Below are 21,689 nucleotides of genomic sequence, written 5' to 3'. Positions count from 1 at the left end.
TTGTCCAGCTTGACCGGAAATGCGGTGGAGCAGCCAAGGAAAGTCAGAAAGAAGATGATTGCGACGGCTTTCTGAAATGAAGAAACGAAAAATATTATTACTTTTCTAAGTTCTTAGATTTATCTAGATGAAGATAGGGTTTACTGATAACTCTGAATATTATTATGTCATTTTTCAAAGTTCTTGACGTGAATTTCCTATTCCTTTTTTATTTTGTTGTCTTCTATATCATTAATTTTATCATTCCACAGTATAGGATTATAAAAATACGTAGTTGCAAAGAAAACTCACTCAAAGATGTTCTTTTATTAAAATACCAATCATAATTTCCACTTTTCAATCAATTTTCACCGCCGTATTGTAAAGAATTCAGAGTTTCGTCACGTATCAACTGAACCAAACTTATTTAAATATTCTCAAGATAATCTTACCATCTTGTTACTTCAGTGAAAAGCTCCTTCAAGATTCAGACTTCAACACTGATCCTCCAATCTTCAAGCTTCAAAAACACCCTCGAGTACTCTACTTGAAAAATGACTTTGCAGATCTTCAAATATTCGCTCAAAGAAGATAAAAGCAAGAAAAGGTGCAAGTATAGTTCGTATAAAACCACTTTTTGTCTATGAAAAACCACTAAATCTGTTTGTAACAGCTCTGTGGCAGGTTTGTGCCCGGCAAAGCATCCTCGTAGCATTTATATGAAATAATGACGTCAAACGTAACCACGCTAATCGTACAATGACGTTCTATGGCAAGTGATAACCAACCTGGTAAACCAGTAACATCGATGCATCCTCGAGTACGTGTTTTTTTAAAAACAGGTATCCACCAAACGGGGGTGAAACGTGACGTTGACCAAGAGGCATGCTCACGTCAATCCTGATCAAACACTGCCAACTCTTCGTCGTTTGTCTCACCTGCTACGTAGGAAAGTGTTTGATGTTCAATTAACGATCGCTGATTGTGCTGCACTATGATTCATTTTACGCGGAAGTTGATTGCACGCCATGGCTATGAAATTACGCAACAAACCACTAGAAGAGCTTGTGCTTCAACGATACACACTTTATTCAGTAGAAGAACGTGGTTCATTTATACGTATCAAATGATCGTTTACTGGATGGGAATTTACGAGCCTCTTGTGGAGCCATGTAAAATGGTAATTGCATTTCTTGCTTAGTTCCTTTTATTTAGATGTTAAAGTTTGATTTGTTGAACCTGACAATGAGTTGGACAGGAATTTTGTTTTGCTATAACTTACACATTACTATTTTGGTATTTCTATTTGTCTGTAGAGATTAGAGACTCAGAATACCAGTTCCATGGAACTAAAAGTAAAAGATTGGTCTGGTGAGTAATTCCACTGTATACTTCACACTGCTTCACACTGTATACACCAAACGGAAAACTCATGTTAATGATTGGTAATGCGTAGTAAAATTAATACTACATTATTGAGTAAAAGAAATAAAATTATTACTTTATCCCAGTTTATCTTTTTCAATAAACAAATACAATAAATAGTTATTCCAAATGGATAGTACAAGGCAATACAAATCTATTTCGTTATATAGAAGATTAAAACTTTTGGTTTGATTCTTAAAGGATTCCAATCGATTCAAGATACTAAATACAGTCCCTTTTCGATCATCAGTCATGAAGAAATATAAATAAAAATCATTGATTGGGAAAGAGGATGTGTCTTAAAAGAGCATCGTGCATCGTCAAATTAAGTGTTGCTTCTGTTTGTATCAAATCAATTGATTTATTTTTCTCAGTTTAAGCATTCGTTGAATAAATAGCCCTCCGCTTCTCTAGCTCATTTCCGTATCTATGTGTTCATTTGGAAAAAAAAAGAAAGAAAAATCCGATTCAAGAAACGAGGAACCTCTTTCTCACGTGTTTACTTTTCGAGATGTTAACGCGACCTTGTCGCGAGATTTTCGTATCTTTCTTTACTTTTCTTTTTTTTTTTTGTTTTGTTTTCATATATATGCAGTTTTTATTTTATTTTGCAGATTCGGCCTCCTCGTGCACGGTTTCGCTGCTTTCGGTAGTAGTTTCACTTTTAGATCTGAAAGAAATCACCAGATGAGGGTATTTCGTGGCTGCTGGGAAGACAAGTACGAGAAATAAAGAAAACAAGCACAAGGCAAAACGGATTAGTAATAGACCAGGTCTGTTAGAGACACGAGGATCGAGTTAGACCTGTTAGTATATGGGAATTGGTCGACTCGATTTCACTCATACCAATCTTCCCGGGTGGAATTGTTAGGTGAAACATTCTGTTGAGGGAACCGTTCGACAGGTTTCGGTATCAAATACGCTAATAAGATATCTTAATTACAAAGCATGTCATTTTTACATACGCGAACTTCAATTTAAAAAAGAAAGAAAGAAAAGAAATATACATATACATTGGCTACTAAAAATATTTGTACATATCCTTATTTCCAATGGAATGTGTTTCTATCGCGTTCTATACATCTCATTTTCATAGTATTCAATTTTTGTAATCATATGAAATTTAATATAAGTATAATATAAATAAATACTATGCTATGTGCAAATACTTTTTGTAGCCATTGTATAATGCAAAGAATGTATTCCCATTGTAACATATAATTTCTATTGGAAATACTATATCTGGACTGCGGATATTTATACATATTTATATTTCCATGAACATAATCGAAGAGATCAAACCTAAACAGAGACGTTTTTCATTTGTTACACATTACAGAGAGTGTTATATTTGGGATATTTTATATATTATCGTACATTGTATGCATCTTTGCATTTTCATGTAAATGTGTAAAGATCCACAATCTAGATACATCTAAAAAATACAGTTTTTATCTTTTCTATCTTATATAATTTTTCATACGAATGTCAATATCCAAAACTTGTCGACCGGTCACGTTAGTCAAATAGGGGGGTAGTGGAATGAAAAAAAAGTTGGAAAGTACGAAAAAATCCTTTCCTGTATTGATCGATCTAAATATGCAAATCGGGGAACCTCGTCTACGAGTAGTTCTTGTTTTGCTTTTTTTTTTTTTTTGTTCGTTCTACATTTGGGAGTAAAAAAACGAATATGCGTCGTGAGGGCATCGATGCTGCCGCGCATATCGACCTTTTTCTGCTCTCTTTCTCTTTCTTGTCGCATAAATAACATTTTATTGCATGCAAACCATTTCCTCATGCTATTCACTGTTTTCTTATTTTTTTGTTTTGATCTAATGTTCTCTAGTTGGGACGTGTAAAGAAGCGAAGTGACGTTTCAAATGAATTTCTCCATTAATTCTCGTTCTGATATTGTTTCTCTTTTCATATAGCCAATCGGAAATAAATTGCATAAAAATTTGATTTTTCTTTCTTCCCCAATTTTCGCGAATCAGTAACACATTATCTCATTTCACTTCTTTCGACCCTCTTCCTCTACGATTCAGTCTTCTCTAATTCTACCAAGTGTTACGTTTCCATTTGTCATTCGTGTGTATGTATGTGTGTGTCTGTTCTCGTTTTACATTTAAAATACCATGTCTCGATACAACTTCTACCACGGTGTACATCGTAAATGTGAATATTAACAGTTAACTGCGTAGAAGTAGAGTCGCAAGGATGCAGTTTGACCTCAGGGAGAAGTAACTTCCTACCATTGCCCATGTTCTATTTGTTTTTTCCGGAGGGACAACATTAATATCGTTATCTAAACCCTGATCTTCGTTCTTGCTTTCCTGGTCCTTATACCGTATTTCATTTGTTTGCTTCCCTTTCCACACGCGCAACTCCATTCTTAAGTTTTAGACGACCTGACTTGTCAAATTAATTGATCAAACCACGAGAATGCCTTCTCTTTTTTGTTTTGTTGGGAAGAATTTAGTGACAGGTAAAATAAACATCCCTGAAAGTATAATCTGTAAATACATTAATTTTGTTACTCATTACATTGTGGTTTTATGATATTAAAAAGAAATGTATATATATATATATATATATATATATTATTTGGTATATAGAAGAAAATTAGTTTTGTAATTAGTGACCTTTTCTACTTAGCTTTTGAATTGAATTTTACCAGTACACTAGATATCTTCCATGAAGTATTATTGCATTATCGAGTTCTATGAAGTTTGCATTTAAAAAAGTCTTCTGTTTTCAAATACTAGCCTGTGAAAAAATAATTATAATAAACTATAAATCATAAATCTCGTGACTCGATCATTCGACAGTCAGGTAACGATAGATTTACTGGAACGATTATCTATTTCTAAATATATATTACATGTATAAGTATATATTGTCGGATAATAAAGGATTCACTTGCTCGATGATTACGCTCTTCCAAAAAGGCGAGGGGTTGCGTACAGTGTCGTAACTCTATTTGAATGCTACTACAGATCGTATTCTCACTATTATGACTCCCTTTTTTTCTCTTCCCTTGTCTTTCGTAGGAGTAGGCACTTAGCTATATGTTTCTGCGGTTCCTTGTAGTATCGTAACGAGTTTATGTCTATTGTATACGACGGAGAGATTACTGGATGGAGAAAAACTGAAATTGTATACGGAAGCCTCCCCTCTTCGTCTTTTTTTTTTTTTTTTAATACTTTTCTTTCTTTTAAATCTTCTTCTGAGCTCGATCGTCCGATTTCTATATATATATAAAACATGTTTCTATCATATAATCGACGAAGTATACTCCTCTAAAAAACTCCTTACATGGTGTGACTTTCTTTTTTTGTTTCCTGTTCTTATATTATTCTTCTAGTGGCGAAATGTAGGAAAAAATGTTCGTACGAAATCTCACGATCGTCGCTCGTAACATTTCGTCTTTTTCACTCTCATACTTCTTCTGTTCATTCTCGCTCTTTCACGCATGCACGCGCGTCGAGGCGTGTTCCTCAATACTTCCTCTTCTCCTTTTTCCCCTTTCTTCCTTCCTTTTATTTTGTCTCTTTTTTTGGAACTTTTTATTAGCACCGTGTCTTTCATGGATTTTAGTTCTCAAGAATACGTATCTTTCTCGTTCCTCATCTCTCACACGCATACATTCTCTCGCGTTCTCTCGCATGCTCTCTATCAAAATCTTCAAGAAGCTTCCAGCAACGACAACAGGTAAGTCGGACAAATGTTTCGACGTCTAATATTCAGCTTATTTTTTCGATAATTACAGGAACGAGAATGCTCGGTGAACGCGTGATGAACGCCTTCATCACGATTGATCATTAACGACGAAAGACACTAAACTAATCTGAAACGAATTTTAATCTTCGGTTAACTGGTCGATTACAACTGTTATAAATAAACTACGGATGCATATTTCATATTTTTGTAATTAAAGAAATGAAATCTAGATAAAAACTAGTTTTACCTACTATAGATATTATTATCTGTCCTTTGTTTTGGATATTTTATGTATCTTTTGCGTATTAAGTGCACTCTATACGTTTCTGCACTTCTAAATTTCTTGTGTATATATAAACATCCACAGTCTAATTATAAGTTTCCAGGTGCTAATTCCGGTCTTGTCAAAAATTAAGTAATAATATTGCAGCGTAAGAGTTACTATGATGTCGTTAAGTATTCCTCATATTTATAGAATTACAATTGTTCAATTACGTTGTAACATAGAAATCAATGTTAACATTTATATTATACAGTAATATAATAAAATAAAGTTGTCGTTATTATTTCTAGATCTTCTTGTGGAAGTAATTTCAACATAAAAATTATGTTCTAAAAGTCAGCATCTGGAAACTTCAAACAGTTTCAACCGTTCAAGAACAGAAGCACTCTCGCTATAAACTCGAAGATCACATTCATCGTGTTTCTAAAAAAGAAAATATAAAAAATATCGAATTTGTCGACTCTCTTCTAGGAACGCTCTATCATCTCTTTCGCTCAATGTAATCGCTCTAAATGAAGGCTGACGTATGTGTCATTCTTCTTGCTCGGAGAAGATTGTTTTTCACACTGTTCTCGCATGCTATATTAAAGTTATTCGAACATGTTTCAAAAATCATTTTAAAATGAGAAAAAGAAAACATGTTTGGGTCGCATGTTCCTCTAACGACAATATAAACGTACGAATATACTCTAGATGAAAATCAGGTAACAAGATATACAATGGTGCACACACACATAGGTGAACTGTACCGACGACAGAATACTGTATTCAACTTCGAACACGTTTTAACATTGCTTTAAATGGAACACGATGACATCTCTCCTACGATAATTTGCGATTATGCCTCGGTGCATTGTGAACGAACACACCAACACATATACAGTGGTTACAAAAAGTATCTGTATATACCTATATATATCTTTTTAATAAAGCGCTTTTTTTAGCAGGTCCTATATTTTTACAGTATCGACTTTTCCTAATCACATAAAAGTACTATTAAATGACACGAAACGGAGTACGCTTGAATCTGATTAATTAATATATAAATGCTATAATAATTATGTACTAATGCTTTTTATAACCACTGTGCAGTGAATGTAACACGTATCAGAAAAATAATTCTTTGACATGAAAATCGTGTTCCAAGCATCCTATGGATTAACGACGTAATACAAAAGTACACAAAATACATTTGTTCACGCCACGCGTGTTTTCTTCTTGGAAAAAAGTCAAAACGTAAGCATCTAAGCTACACTTTGCTTCCTGTTCTAACTTCTTTCCCTCTTTTGTTTAATGTTGGAACACGATCCAGTAAGCTTACTCCAGGTTAAAGAATGATCGTGACGATTTGTGTAGAAGCTCGGCTTAAGAGTAAAAATCTTTTTTAACCGCGTTACGTATTTGTAATTCTTTTTCGTTTCCATTCGTTTCTTTTTTAAACTTCATGTAGAAGCAATTATAGATGTACTCAGTCTTTCCACGATGCTCAATGTGCTTTAAACGATTTACTATTGAGCAAATCAGTTAGAATTCGTGTTTTAAAATAATGTGTTTTTTTAACCCCTAATTACTCTCTTTTATGTGGGAACTAAGGTTCTTTATAATTTGTATAAATATTGCAATATCTATCCGAATGCTAGACGGGAGTGAGATTGCTGATGATAGATGATAGAAAAACGCCTTTGATAAGGGGTTAAAAGTGTATAAAATAAAATTTACTAACACAACTATGATACTGTTGATTATTCCAACATGTTCCTCTGACTGAATTAATTTTCGACATCAGCTTTGATATTATACTAATCGGATGCGCACACAGTATCAATTTCTGATCAATATCATGTACATCTTGGTTACACTAGTGGAATCATCTACAGCAACTTTACTTCATCTTCAAGCATGCGAGGAAGTTCCTACGAAACACTAATTTCTCCAATTAGTCGAGTGCTTGATTCAATTCCATATAATCAGATATTGTTCTAATACTTACACTGAAGTATGCATCAAGGCTGATACCGAAAACTGATTCACAAGAATATTAGATATTTCTATATATATTATGCATGACGTACAAAATTCTTGTTGGCTTCTCATTGTTTGGCACCCATTATGTCGACAATTTCATCACATGAAATGAAAAACGCAATGCGCAGGATAACGAGTGATGAATACAGTAGCAAGTTTTGCTCGTTGAGAATATTCTTCCCGCTAATTATTCCAGTATTACGAGAAATATGATAATTTTTCTGTTAACCAGGTCATGTAATTCTCGCATAAAAAATCCCCTCGGCTACTTCGAGTATAAAATGACTCATATTACAAACGATTACGAGCATTTTACGAAATTGCATGAATTATTTACGAAGTACACACAACATCGAAGGCACCAGTTGCCATATTAAACGGAATATCTCGATGACGCGTTTCTTCCAGGAAGAGAGAAAGTCAAGATGATTCGTTTCTTTTTTCTTCCCCCTCCCCTTTAACGCATGCCCCAGGAACAAGTTTCGAACGAAATCGATGATTTTAAGTAAACAACATTCATCTGCCATGTGAGAATGGGCCATGGTACGTCACAGGCATCGCTTATGCTAATTTCTAATGCGACTTCGTTTCGTCATGAACATTTTATAGAAGAATGGATTCTACTTATATGGGCAAGTTATTTATAAAAAGAAACATTTATATAGTGTACTATAACTGTAAAGTTCATTAACATTTCTCTATGACTATCACGAATATATCCATTAAATTCTAGCAAGATGATCGAGGTTACTTATTAAACTCTAAGCGAATGATTTTGGTACCCTGGATGATTGCTAACAGTAGATCAAATTTATTCGAAGAATAACAGTTGAAAAACTGAAGGAAACTCGTCTCTTTCATCCTTCAACTCATTATCAGAATTAAAATATCGGAGATAATGAAATGAATTAAATTAAAGAAATCTAAATTTATTTAAATGTTGTAAGAAATAAAAAATGTGGTAAATTAATACTTTTAATTGCCTCTATATTGATTACTACTTTAAAAGTAAATAATCGATCTTACTTATCGAAACGTCGTGCACTCACTTCGTGTGTAATGTCTATTATATGTAAGAACCTACCATTATTACAATATGAGAATAAGAGGACACTGTTATTTTACTTATATTAGATTTTTACATGTGCTTTTTCTTGCATACTACTTCACAGAATATACGTTCAATTGTTAGCATCATCAAACAAATAAAGAAGATAGTCTCTATTTCTAATTGGATAGAAAAAGATCACAAAGTAAAAATCTAAGTCAATTTACCTCTTATTTCACTATAATTGGAAACGCGAATGCGAAAGGGTCTACTGACTTTGTCAAGTGCAACTTTCATGGAAACCTAACAAGAAGATTTTCAAAAGAATGTATAGCTTCTAGTATGATACATACTCATTAAGTGAATCACAATACAAAAATACAAATCGAGGATCTCCCTTTTTCTCTTTCGTTCCTATTTATCATTGACTTCCTGATCTCTTTCTCATTTTTTTTCTTGTTTCTCTATCGTGCAGCAATGTCCTTTACAAAATGCACTTCGTTAGAATAAGTTACTTCTCTTGAACGTTTCTTAGATAACTGACGTATGTCTCATTTTGCCAACTCAACTGATAGTCTCATTAATATAACGCCTCACGACGACTGCGTGTATTTTTACTTTAAATTACATAACACTAAATGCTTCTCCCTGATTAATTACTCTCTCGAAACGGCAATCAATGGCATGTGCAATGGAGCTGTTAAATATTTCGTAGTGAAAGTAACTATTCTTGAATGTGCGGATCACCTATTATCACTGACAATTCGATGGTCCATGTACATGTGTGACAGGGAAACAATTTGGTCCTAACCACGCATGTACAAATAGCCACAGATTGCTATAATACCCCCACCAACAATTGCAGCGCCTATGCCTATTGTAAGAGGTTTAAATAATGACCTCTTGAGCTTCTGCCATTCTTCAGTCTCTTTTTGACGACGCTTCATTTCCCGTACTTGTGCTGCCAGACGTTCTTTCTTCTCCTTATTACGATGACGTACTTCGTTTTTCCTGTTTACATGGAATAAGTAAGAAAAAACGAGATATTGAAACACGTAAATATGATTTCATTCTTAAAATAACTCACGTATCTGGACTGGACGGAGGACTAATTGTTTTTGAAGAGTTTTCACCGTCACTAGTATTATCATTAGGCACCACAACACCATCCGAATTCTGTTCGTGTAAATTATTTGTGATTACTGCAGAGTTTGGAACAGCCTGTGGACTGGTGGTAGATATTTCTGTGGAAATTGATGGCTCTCTAGGCAATGGTTTGTCAGGTGGTGCACTTAATTCATCTAATATTAGATAAAAAGAAAATTATATTTTGAAAATTATTAACTTTTACAATTACATGCTTACCATTTCTTGTTATTGGATTTGAAGTTAAATCTGCCATCATGCTACGTGTTAAGGATTCACCTCTTGGAGGTGGCAAAGGAGGTGGTTCATCTTCCTCTTCGTTTGAAGAATTATTGATGTTACTTACCACGTCATAATGATTTGTTACCACTTCATTATTAATGTTCTGTAAAGACCACATAAGTTAGTGAAAATCAAAGACTGTTATGTTCCACAGTAGCACAATGTTATTAGAGTTAATTCACGTTAAGGACAAGACTTTTCACAAAGACAAACATGTATGTACATGAAACAAACGACAAAAACATATATTAAGTTAATTCAGGATGAAGAGACTAATAATATTGTACCACTGTGAATTGGTATTAGTTACCACGTTGTTGGATGGCAGTTGTTTTGCTCCTTCGATGATGGCAGCATATGAAAATCTTAATTGATCTGGTGTTTGAATTAAACCCATTCTGTGTCTTCTCATTTCTATTAACACTTCTCTAACATTCACAGAATTCAATCCACTTTCTTCAATCTGCAAAAGAATAGAAAGGTAGTTTCCCATTTGTAATTTCTAAATTCTCTTCAGTATGTATAATGCTTACCAAAACAAGACATGTATCAACTAAACAAAATGTTCCTGATCTCCCAATTCCTGCAGAACAATGTACCACAGGAGGACCAACATTTTGATCTAATGCTCCTGATTGCCTGACATCTGTTAAAAAACGTAAAAAAGCTGTTGGACTTTGTGGAACTCCAAAGTCTGGCCAGGTGGTATAATGAAAATGTAATATTTCTCTACTTTCTTTTGTTTCCAAGTCAGTTAACCTACAAAAGACATAAACAATAAATCAAATACCTTCTCAAATTAAACATGCACTTCTCAAAGAAGTATCTGTAATATAATTCTTTATCTCCATACTTTAATATTCTAGTTGTGTAATCCGATGATTCTGTTTTACTGATATATTTTACTTTTATACCAACATCCGGAAACATCATAGTATTAATCGAATCACCAAGAGGCCAATACTGATAACACTTAACATGATTCTTTTCAATTATCTTATTTAACATTAACACAGCTTTAGAATTTTGCTCCCATACCATTAGCCAAAAGTGGCCAGCAGTATTTTCCAGTGGTCCTTGTGTAAGAATGTATTGTCTATGGGCACGATCTACCTATAATAAAAAAGATCTTTTTATCATGTTCTTCTTACTTAGAGTTAAGTATCTGAATATGATATCTACCCGTATGAGGTTAGCATTGACATAATCACATGGGCCCCTTTTAAGGACAATCCTACTATGGTCATATGGCAAAACATCTCTATAACGGTTCAAATTTCTGTTTTGTGGTTTCTTTGATTCATTGCATGTGTATGTAAAATTACTGCATTCGTTGCGTATATGCTGTAAAAGTAACATTTTCTTATATAATAGGGAAAAGAAAAGATATAAAAATAATAACAATTTTCATTTATCTAATGTATCTGTTTTAAGCTATATAACAGCTATCAAGCAAAAAAAGTCATACAAATATAAGTCATTTAAATATAAAGAAAAGTTTAAAAACACTTCTTTACTGCTATCAATTTCATATCAGTAGGAATAATTCAGATTTTGAGATAGAATTGACAATTAATGATGATTATGTTTACTGTAGGTGTGTTTGTCTTATGGCAGTAACTGTAAGTTTGTTATTGTTCCTTCATATCTCCTAGTTTTATTATAATTCTTTAATAAAGTTTTAAATGACCTATGTTTACATAACATAGTCGATTATACTTATAGAACATATCTATGAAGTTTGATTGTTAGAACTTGTATAAGTTTCATTTAATATCTGGTAACAAATCTTACATTTCTACTTATGAATACAAACTGTATTACTAAATATATACCTGGCGCGTATATTTAAAACCAAGAAATTCGACCTTGGTAATAAAATCACAATGCAGAGTCTATGCAGTATTTAAAAATTTTCTCGTGAAAACGGCTTTCCAAGAAAGTAAACTGATAGTCCCTGAGTATCGCGAAACAATCCGCACATTGTAAATATCCGCGGAAAAGCATGCCAGTTACGGGACAAAACAGATAATGGATAAACGCAGTGGAACCTCTGACTCTTCTCTAATATCGTATCGAATCGCATCGTTGCAAGTACGGACAAATCAAATTCATTTGTCGAGCATAAATTAATCAAGTGCGTTGGGCCAGATTAGCAAAAATCACGAAGGAAGTCAAATGCGGCCATGCGGCCAAGAACGGGTCGCGTATGATAAATAAACGAAAACTTGATAACAGACGTGTGTGACAATACACACGCTGATGCTGGTATACAGGTTTCCCTGTTCATTCAGCAGCGCTAAAAAAAAATGACGAGCGTATCGTGAGCTACGAGATCTCGCGACAGATGAGAACGTGCCAGCGACCATGGTATTAGCCTCCATTGGCAATCAAACATCGTCGAGCGAGATCGAAACGAGATTTCATCATGTTCACAATTTCAGCGTTTCTGGATCGTACATGTCTTGGATGAAACAGTCGTGTCAGCGGAGAGTCCAGGCGTCTCTTGCACAATAATTTACCAACTAATATCAATAAATTGACAAGTTGCAAGTTGTAGGTTATGAACTTCTCTTCGACAATTTCATAACTTTTAATCAAACGTAATAGTCACACAACTAGAAGTTTGTTTAGTAACAAGACTGCAGATATTTATACATTTATAGGACATCTGAAAATGCAGAATTGCGCATAATATGAAAAAACAAATATATCAAATATCCAAAATATAGTGCTAATTGCCTATCGAGGTTCTACGTTTTAAATTATATCCTCAGAAATATGAATTCGTATAAAAATCCGCAGTCTACCTATAACCAAACTTACTACCATGTTGCAAGGATATTTTATTGATACTATTACCTTTTGACTTGGGACTTGTAAATTCATAAATAATATTAGTCGAATTGTGCAAGGAGGCCCAGATTATGTTAGGATGTGATGGTAGGAAGACTCTCTGTGCGTGACACATTTGCAGGCAGGAACCGCCGTTTCTCGCTGTAACCGGAAGGAAAGACGCAAAAACGGAAGAAGAAGAAAAGAGATGGAACGGGGGGCGCGATCTTTCTTACCTGATAGAGGATCGGCCAGGCTCCTTTCGAGTTGATCTCGAGATACTCGGTTTCCACGTTACTGATCCCTTGATCGAGCGTCTCCTGGCTGGTCATTCTGTCGGCTCGTTCGCGACTCTGTCTCTCCGGCGCTCGAAAACGACAAAATGAGACGAGGCACGCGAAGAGGCTGGGCCCCGGCCGTGCACGATCCTGCTCTCTCTGTCTCCGAGAAAAAGGCGTCTCAGGCACGAAGCGGTGCCATGCGTGACGCGGATTATTGCGAAGGGTAGCCCCCGCCGCACGGGAGACGAAAACGCGTAAGCACAGCTCACCAGCCAGACGTACTTACACCTTCGCTATCTAACGTACACACTGTACCCACTCTGCAAACTCGGACCACCACCGTTCACCTTCGCCGCCGCTGCTACCACCGCGAAATACAAGATACGAGCCAACGTGCTGACATCTGAGGGAAACCGGCCAGTTTCTAGCCCCCTCCATCTCTTTTTCTATCTTTTTCTTTATTGCTGTCGAATAGGATTCAAGATAGCCATCGCCATGTTGACAACTATTGCGCATGCGTACTGATACGCGCCAGATAGAATTCACTTTTTCAAATAGCTTTTTGGATGTTTAGGAAAGTGCTTAGAATTTTCTTTAAGATTTGTAATAGATTACATTTGAAAATTGCATAGTATCGAGAAAGAAGATTATTAAATTTATTATGGAAGCATGAAGAGTAAACTCTAGATATTTTAGAAATTTCTATGATTTTCTTTATTATTTCTTGAATAACCAAGGATTCATGAATGACCCATACCACTAGATCCAAACTTATACATTTTTCTTTCACAAATAAGCCGCGGATTTTTACGCAGATTCATATTTTCTTAGAGGCAATTAGAATAGTAGGATCTAGATAGCAATTTGTTTTACCAATTAAATATTATAAAAAATAGTATATTTTAGATATTTTATGTACACATGTACACTCTACGCATTTTTGTATCTTTGAATTTTTCTAAACGATATAAAAGTCCGCAGTCTATTCATAAATAATTTATTACTGTGTAGGGGATAAGAAATGGATTAATAAATTTGAAAATTATAAATAAATAAATTTTTCTCCCGGCCGATTTTATAGCGTTAACATTCTTATGAAAAGTTATTCTATAACTTTCAAAATCGCAAATAATCAATTCTTTTGCCGATTATTTGAAAAACATCTAAATGTCAAATTACCTAGCTATAGCCTACAAATTATCGAGCGACTTAATTGTGACAGTATAAAAAAATATATTAAAACACAAAAGATAAAGAACACGCGTTCAAGATATGATACTGTTTTATTTATAATACTGGAGTTTACAGATCTCTATTTTATTCTTATTTTATGATTTAATATTGAATAAACATAGACTATATAATTAATTAAAAGATACTATTACGAAGATATTTAAAATATTAATATTACTATATGAAGTACAAAAATATAAAAGAATTTGTAATAAATATCCTTAAAAAACTCGGAAACAAAGTTGTCCCTGAGACTTCGTTTGTGGATTTGGATGAAACAATTAGCTTTTCTTAGTAATTTTTGGTGGTATGTTGTCATCTTTCTTAGTTTCAGTAGTTTTTCTTTTAGCTGAATCTGCAGACCCCTTCTTCAACCAGGAAGCCATAAAACTAGTAGGGTTGCTTTTTTTCTCTCCTCTGTACATAATGGAATTAGTAAATCAATAGTCTGACATATCACTTCACAGGATTAAAAGTTCATAATTCTAATAGTGAATAGTTAATTGTACTGTTATATATATGTATATACGTACGCGTCTTTTGTCTCTTTTCTACAATCTTCGCCTTTATACAATACATTGTTTACACGAGATGAGACTGTATGCCAACTTAAATCACCATCTGATAATGTTAATTTGTTTAATTTTTCAATGGCGTCGGCTATTGGTAGCTCCTCATTCAGCCAGACCTATTATTAGAAACATAAACATACAGAGATAGTAATTCATCCCAATAAACGATGACACAAACTATGTGCGGAAAATATTTTTTGTCAATATTTATATAAACATTTTCATTTCCTTACCCTTAAGTCTTGTTCTTCATTCAAAAACACAGGTACTCGATTATGCAACCAAGAAAGAACACCATTTGCCTCAGTAGTAATTATTGTACAGCTATATATCTTCTTACCCTGAAATGTGAGTTACCATACCTGTAGCTTTCTACTTAAATTGTACATAAGTCCAACATGTTGCATTTACTTCTCCAGTTGAAAATATATTAAAAATTCCCGCCATCTTTAAGACTTTAAATCCTTCCCAACCGTTCTGTTCAGACCATTCATCCTTCCACGTTGAAGGATCATCTACTCTTACTCCTTTCTCCTGACTAGCATAAATGTAATATGGTTGTTTAGGATCTTTTTTCGTTTTCCCAGCTTTCCATTCATAATATCCTTCGCAAAGTACTATGCATCTTTGGCCATTGCGTAATGGTGCGCTATACAACTTGGAATTTTTAATATTTTCCAAACGTGCGTTATGCGTCGACAATGTGTGCTTTTTGTAATCTCCCTTAAAAAGGAAAAAGATTTGTAATATTTTTTCCATTTATGCACTAATAAAATTGATTAAGAAAAAAATGTGATAACTTATTATTATCTCAAGGAGATATAATCAAAGTGTTTACATTTGATAGGCACACTTTGAGGCAACGTATTTGTTGACAAATACTAACCACTTAACCTATCCCCATCCGTCAAATGTCATTGTCAACCTAACCTTGTTTGTAAACACTAACCTCATGCCAAGGTGGGATCATACTCCACATCATAGCACAGAGGACTCTTTCTTCCTCTTTACCATAGTGTGAACCAGCAACGATACATGGAAGAACGTCTTTAGGCCCAATATTAGGAGATGGAACATATTCAATGTCACTTTTGGCCCATAATGTCGTGCATCGTTTACCGGCTGCATTCTTGTAATCGCAAGCACGACACAAAGTATCCGGATTCAAGGAACTGTAAAAGTATATGTAAATTTCTTTTGTCGTTAGCAGATTGCTATGTTTGCGTGTCATGAATTAATTACTGAAATTACGTGATGAGATTACTCACCAAGCCACTCGACCACACATGTTTCTCGCGCCACTTAGTTCATTAACACAATAACGCCACCTATAACATGCTAAAGATATCTGGCGGAAATTTATAACTATTTAGAAAATCATGTCTATATTCTCATGTTCTTTAATGCGGGAGGAATTTTGTAGTATATTTATTACTTAAAACATTAAATTATTTCATATCAAGATGTCTCTTTTTTTTAATTCGCTTTACAAATTCTAACAATTAATATTTATAAATGATGAATTTTTTAGTAACAATTTAGTAAAAATTTATTTGATGAACAATTTTGTGAGATACTATACGATTCATATAGAAAGCGTATTTGCGTATTTTAAAATGGAAAATATCTGCGGAGTTCGTGCATGAGTTATTTATCTAGTTGCCGGTAGAGGTAGACAGTTGTTTGTGGAAACATTATTGTACCAAGGCTTACTTTTTTAAATATTTCAAATAATATTTTTATTAATTTTACATATTTTAAATAATTAAAGTAATTTTCTTTTGTTTAACAGAGTATGGTTCTAAATGTTCTAGGTTAATGTAATACATTACTATCGACAATTAACGCGAACTCTATCCATCAGAAGCTGAATTTAATTATAACAAAGTTCATCGTTGTTCCATTGTACTTATCTCTACTGTAGTGGATCTAGCCTCTGTACTCAATTTCTACAATTAATCATGCTACACTTACGTAACATGAATATTAACCTCAATATGTTAATTTTATTTAGTTTCCTGTGATATACGAAATGTGATTGAAATGTATTACAACTTGACCCGATTGCACATTGCGTTGGCTTCTCGTAGCTGTACGTAAATGCAATTCTCTAAATAATGCTTCAGTGCAACAATGCTTCCTATACACTTGGACATTAACAGCCAAATGTTGAATAATCAAATAAGTATTTGATGATATAGTAAAACTTCGTTTATATGAACATATTGGGGGACAAGCAGTTCATAAGAATTCACTGATTCTTCCACTATATCAACGAAAAATCACAAGTGGTTGGGAGAATCAATGAACTCTTATTATGTATATGATCTATCCCAATTTACACATCTTATCTTTGCAAATAAATGAAGTTCTACTGTACTCTTAGGTAATTTCGTTTTATAAAAATGGTAAGTCAAAAAATGTAACATTGTAAAATGTAAAAATGTAAAATTGTAACAGCAACAATTACAACTGATGTACATATTGTACACAGTTTTCCACCACAGACGCACATGATTGTCAGGAGAAATCGTGAAAAGAAACGATCGCTTTTCTCGCTGAGTTCATTAGCGGCACAAATTAGTGCCTATACTTGAACGAACGCATCGTGCCAGTATTTTCTACAGGCAAAACGAATCGGAGTTCATCCGATGAGCATTCACGATGCGTTTCCACGCGTACGAAAGGAATGTGTCCCTTCTCCACCTCGTTGCTTATTGTTCGTTCTATGGGTGCGGTTTGATTCGTCTGCATTTCGATCCAATTCCATTCTTCTCTGCCTTCTAATTTCCTTTCTTCTTTTTAGTAAACAAAAATATTATTATGTTAATAACAGGTTCCTTTTTTTGATGTCTTCATTTAATAATTCATTTTTTATACTTTTGTTGTGGTTTAATAATTGATTTACTCTGCCAGACACAAATAACATCTTTCCTATTTGCATTTAATTGACGCATTATCCTTCGTTCAACCTATAATTTGCAATTGCAATTACGTATTTACAATTATAATATTAATTATAATTTTATCGCGCTATTCTGTTCTGACTGTATTATGTTTTGTAAAAATTGTTCTTACTTGACGTTTTTAAAATACTAGTCGCATTGTTCTTCTTTTTTCATGTTCTGATATGTTTTCTCCTCTTTTTTGTTGTACGTTTCTAACTGGCTGCATATGGACCATCGACATTCCAAGATACTAGTAGATAAAACACGAAGGGCTGGGGGGATGCTTTCGTTTCTCCCTCGTTCTCCTAGAGAGTCCTGTTTTATCTCTCCCGGATTCCTGAACGCCAACTCATCGCGCCTTATTGTGATGTTGATGTCACGTCTAGACCGTGCCGTGTCTACGCATTGATTCGCGTGAATTAAAAATTGGAACGTGCATTTTATGCACGTGCACTTCTGCCATTTTTCGATTTATAAGTGTAATTGGATAGAACAGAGCACTGAATGGAAACTGAAATGGAATTAATAGATATATTAATAGAATGAATAGAAACTCAATTATGGTCGTATATTATGAATTTATTATACAGGGTGGTTGGTAACTGGTGGTACAAGCGGAACGGGGGTGATTCTACGCGAAAAAAGAAGTCGAAAATATAGAATAAAAATTTTTCGTTCGAGGCTTTGTTTTCGAGAAAATCGACTTTGAATTTTCGCTCGGTACGCGTGCGGTACGTTATAACGGATCTCACTGTAGATCGTTGTCTCGATGGAAAAATAAAAAAAAAAATTTTTTATTCTATATTTTCGACTTTTTTTTCGCGTAGAATCACCCACTTTCCGCTTGTACCATCAGTTATCAACCACCCTGTATATTATGAATGTATATTGTGATATTTTGTGGTGTTTGGTATATCCATTGCTTATTTAATATTTACTACAAGATAGAATTTTTACATTTATAAATGACAGTATTCTGATATTTCCAGGAAAGTTAGAAAATTATTTCGGAGAATATCTAGTTAGTAAGGCTTAATTTGATATCTTGAGACGGTGCTAATTAAGAACCGCTATTCCCCGTCGGCGTTAAACTAGATTGGTAATCAAGCCTGGATACTTACCTGTGTTCACTAGTGATTCATGAGGCTAGCGACGTTTATCGGAGATCAAACACGAAACTTCTGATTAAGAATAAAAAGACTCAAATGAACAGGACGCTTCGAAGGTAATAATGAATAGCTATTAAAATCATACGAGTCGTGAGACAAGAAATGCGTAGTTTTCAAGGAAGAAAAATGCTCGACCTTCAGAGTTAAATTCTTCGCATCTTCTTTCTATGAAAAGTATCGCTTGCGTTGAAGCAATGGTAATCATCGATAAAATGGAATTATATTTGTGTTTGACGTCATCGATGAGATCCTTCAAACAATTTAGCTTCAGAAGCTTTTCATGTCATGTGTGGTGCCTTGCATTTTCCACGAAACAGAATGAGTTTGTAACCTTTTCTTTTATCTTTATTTCTCTCTTGACACGTTTTTTTCAATCACGTTTCTTACAAATTTTGTATATCTTTTATCTTCTTTTGTAGAAGCTAGATATCTTTTAACTTTATTTTTGCAATATTGGGTATTTTTTTTATTCTTTAAAGAAACATAAAGTTTTTTGATCTCTTCAACTATTATGAGACAACTTTGTATTAATGTTTATCAACATTTAATGTATACTCAAATACTTAGATGAATCATTCCTTAAGAGATTAATACTCTCTCTGTCAATTTTTAAATTTTACACCCTTTCATTTTTCCAGTAGTTCAAAGAATTTTCTATTTTCTCTTGTTCCAATCCTTTTCCAATCCTGTTCCAATTCCTTCTTGGCTCATTTATATTAAGCGATGGGGCGTCGATAAATCGTTAAGCGATTAACGTATCACCGCTAAGAGCGAGGGGAACGCGTTATCTCCGCTGGAAATGGAATTTCTCTCGCGGCCGGCGTGGTTCTTTTGTGGCTCTCGACTTAGACGATTTCGAGAGACCGGTTTCATCCGCAGGTATTCGCGAACCTGGCGGCCTTTCCCCTTCCAACCGTGGACGACCGCTAACGACATGGATGAGAATAAAACAGAGAGACAGAGGAAATACCAATACGTTCGAACGAGAAAGAATCGTAATTTATATGGAACCGGTCGTAGGTGGTACGTCTCATTAAAGCAGAGGAAATGATCGTGGATGAATGAACGGCGTCGTGTGGGTGGCTGCGATTGCCAGCGGACGGCTAGAACAAAAGTGAAACGTTCCACTTGTACTTGGTAGTATATATTGTTCCTTCAACGTTATTTGAAAAATTAAAGATTGTCAATATAAAAAAGATTATGTATTTATCCTAATATTTAGGAATATCCTAATATTTACTTACATTGCAAGTGATTAGAGATATGTAATCGTGTCAGCTGATGGTAAATCAAGTCAGCTGAATCAAGGTAAAGATCAGCCGAATTCGCAATAGTTTCGTGTGACACACAATCTGATTACTGAAAGTTATCCGATTCTGAACTTGGTGGTTTCCTTTGCTTTTTACGCGACACAGATGCTTCCGATATGAATGAACTCCATTAAAAGTTTATGTTCTTCCACAGCAAATGCGTAGCTAATCAGAAACATTACATAATAATTAATTAAGTTTAATCAGATTGGTATACATGTTGATTGATATTTACATATTGATGCAAGGCTTCTCTATGTAACTTTATTGAAAAAATTCCACTAAAAGGAACTTGTCCATTGAATTTATTACCTGTGCGTTTAATCATGTTGTCGACCTTGGATTTTATTGTACCGTTTTATCTAGAGTTTTACGTGACTATGCAACGTCTTACATTTTTTGCACCAACTGCCCTAAGGTGATCCTTTAAAGCGGAGTATATATCATGATCACCATTCAACAGGAAAGAAAACAACAACGAAAAAAGAGTTGCAATAAGGCTGCAAGAAATTGTTCAAGGTAAACGTCAACTGTTGGGCATGACCGATTCCCCTTCTTCTTTCACCCTTTTTCTCGCTATGACAACTTCCTTCATCGAGCCTCCTTCTGAAACATGGTGGAGGACGTGAAAGTGAGGGGACAGTGGTGCTCAGATAGTTAAAAAAAAAAAGTAAAATCGTTTCTCTGGTTTCAAAATCAAGACATGCGGCTCTCTTATATGTATAAGTAGAGGGAAGAGAGATATAAAGTATTATAAATAAAAAAGGTGTGTCATTATCTATTATATAACAGATATATCAAAAGAGTTAACAAACATCGAAACCCCCTAATTACTAAATTACTTAATACGTCGGACCAGATCCGCAGGCTAAGAAAACACTATACTAAGCACTAGATTCAGCTACATATTTTTAATAAGCAATATTTACTTATTAATAATATTATTATTTATAAATTATACTTATTTATAAATTATGCTTACTTATAATGAGTTAATAAGTTTATTAACTTATTATAAACAATTAGCCATGTCGCTGCGCCACGCCAGAGAAACTTACTCAAAGTTCTCAATGCAAGAATTGATTGTAAAGTACTTGTAAATAAAAAAGAAATTATCTACTATAAATAGAGATTATGCTGTATATTTGTATAATATTGAGTTAAAATATATTATATTATATCAAAATATTTTAAAACAAGATTTAACAAATTTTTGAAATAAATACTAAAAAATACTATAAATACTAAAAAATATAAATAAAAAAGTCGTTGATCATTATATTTTTACTAATTTAATAACATTTTTATCCAGAAGTTTCTCTTCTAATCTTTCTAAAAATTCTATACGAGATATTTAATCTCTTTTCGTCATCTGAAAGATCAACTTTAAAAGATACGCTGTAGTTGTACTAGTTTAAAGCAATTACTATATA

The 21,689-nt window shown here is 34.0% G+C and overlaps 2 protein-coding genes and 1 long non-coding RNA gene across 5 annotated transcripts; 1 reads left to right on the top strand and 2 right to left on the bottom strand.

Moving 5' to 3' along the window:
- The first annotated feature begins 626 nt into the window (after positions 1-626).
- On the top strand, positions 627-6,039 carry LOC117211757. Of its 2 annotated transcripts, none has more exons than XM_033455975.1 (4): positions 627-1,159; positions 1,296-1,350; positions 2,019-2,210; positions 5,174-6,039. In XM_033455975.1, the coding sequence occupies exons 1-3, from the start codon at positions 974-976 to the stop codon at positions 2,093-2,095; spliced, it is 318 nt and encodes a 105-aa protein (XP_033311866.1). In that variant the 5' UTR covers positions 627-973; the 3' UTR covers positions 2,096-2,210; positions 5,174-6,039. The 2 variants fall into 2 exon arrangements, with proteins under 2 accessions (XP_033311866.1, XP_033311864.1); XM_033455973.1 differs by having other exon boundaries at positions 2,019-2,308.
- A 345-nt stretch (positions 6,040-6,384) lies between these two features.
- LOC117211758 (tyrosine-protein phosphatase non-receptor type 1-like) lies at positions 6,385-16,166 on the bottom strand. Its single transcript, XM_033455976.1, has 14 exons — positions 16,098-16,166; positions 15,779-16,001; positions 15,241-15,552; positions 15,063-15,170; positions 14,791-14,945; positions 14,544-14,674; positions 13,372-13,385; positions 11,091-11,252; positions 10,762-11,021; positions 10,442-10,667; positions 10,219-10,371; positions 9,846-10,011; positions 9,568-9,781; positions 6,385-9,491 (listed from the first exon to the last, which is right to left on the bottom strand). The coding sequence occupies exons 1-14, from the start codon at positions 16,115-16,117 to the stop codon at positions 9,287-9,289; spliced, it is 2,349 nt and encodes a 782-aa protein (XP_033311867.1). The 5' UTR covers positions 16,118-16,166; the 3' UTR covers positions 6,385-9,286.
- A 223-nt stretch (positions 16,167-16,389) lies between these two features.
- LOC117211697 lies at positions 16,390-21,139 on the bottom strand. Of its 2 annotated transcripts, XR_004488303.1 has the most exons (6): positions 20,569-21,139; positions 20,191-20,421; positions 18,899-20,049; positions 17,908-18,277; positions 17,710-17,801; positions 16,390-17,627 (listed from the first exon to the last, which is right to left on the bottom strand). It is a non-coding gene; the product is annotated as an uncharacterized LOC117211697 (long non-coding RNA). The 2 variants fall into 2 exon arrangements; XR_004488302.1 differs by having other exon boundaries at positions 16,390-17,801.
- Between the last annotated feature and the right edge of the window lie 550 nt (positions 21,140-21,689).

The sequence above is a fragment of the Bombus bifarius genome, unplaced genomic scaffold (assembly GCF_011952205.1).
Source record: "Bombus bifarius isolate JDL3187 unplaced genomic scaffold, Bbif_JDL3187 scf7180000008240, whole genome shotgun sequence".
Taxonomy (NCBI): domain Eukaryota; kingdom Metazoa; phylum Arthropoda; class Insecta; order Hymenoptera; family Apidae; genus Bombus; species Bombus bifarius.
This window is presented reverse-complemented; position numbering and strand designations above follow the sequence as displayed.

Bases quoted from the DNA above. Each gene is read 5' to 3' on its own strand.
- LOC117211758 (XM_033455976.1), bottom strand. From the start codon at position 16,117: ATGTGTGGTCGAGTGGCTTG. The intron at 15,171-15,240 runs GTAAATGCAACA...CTCACATTTCAG, and splicing joins ATATATTTTCAACTGGAGAA to GGTAAGAAGATATATAGCTG. The intron at 10,668-10,761 runs GTATGGAGATAA...TGTCTTTTGTAG, and splicing joins TACACAACTAGAATATTAAA to GTTAACTGACTTGGAAACAA.
- LOC117211757 (XM_033455975.1), top strand. From the start codon at position 974: ATGATTCATTTTACGCGGAAGTTGATTGCACGCCATGGCTATGAAATT. The intron at 1,160-1,295 runs GTAATTGCATTT...ATTTGTCTGTAG, and splicing joins TTGTGGAGCCATGTAAAATG to AGATTAGAGACTCAGAATAC. The intron at 1,351-2,018 runs GTGAGTAATTCC...TTTATTTTGCAG, and splicing joins AAAAGTAAAAGATTGGTCTG to ATTCGGCCTCCTCGTGCACG.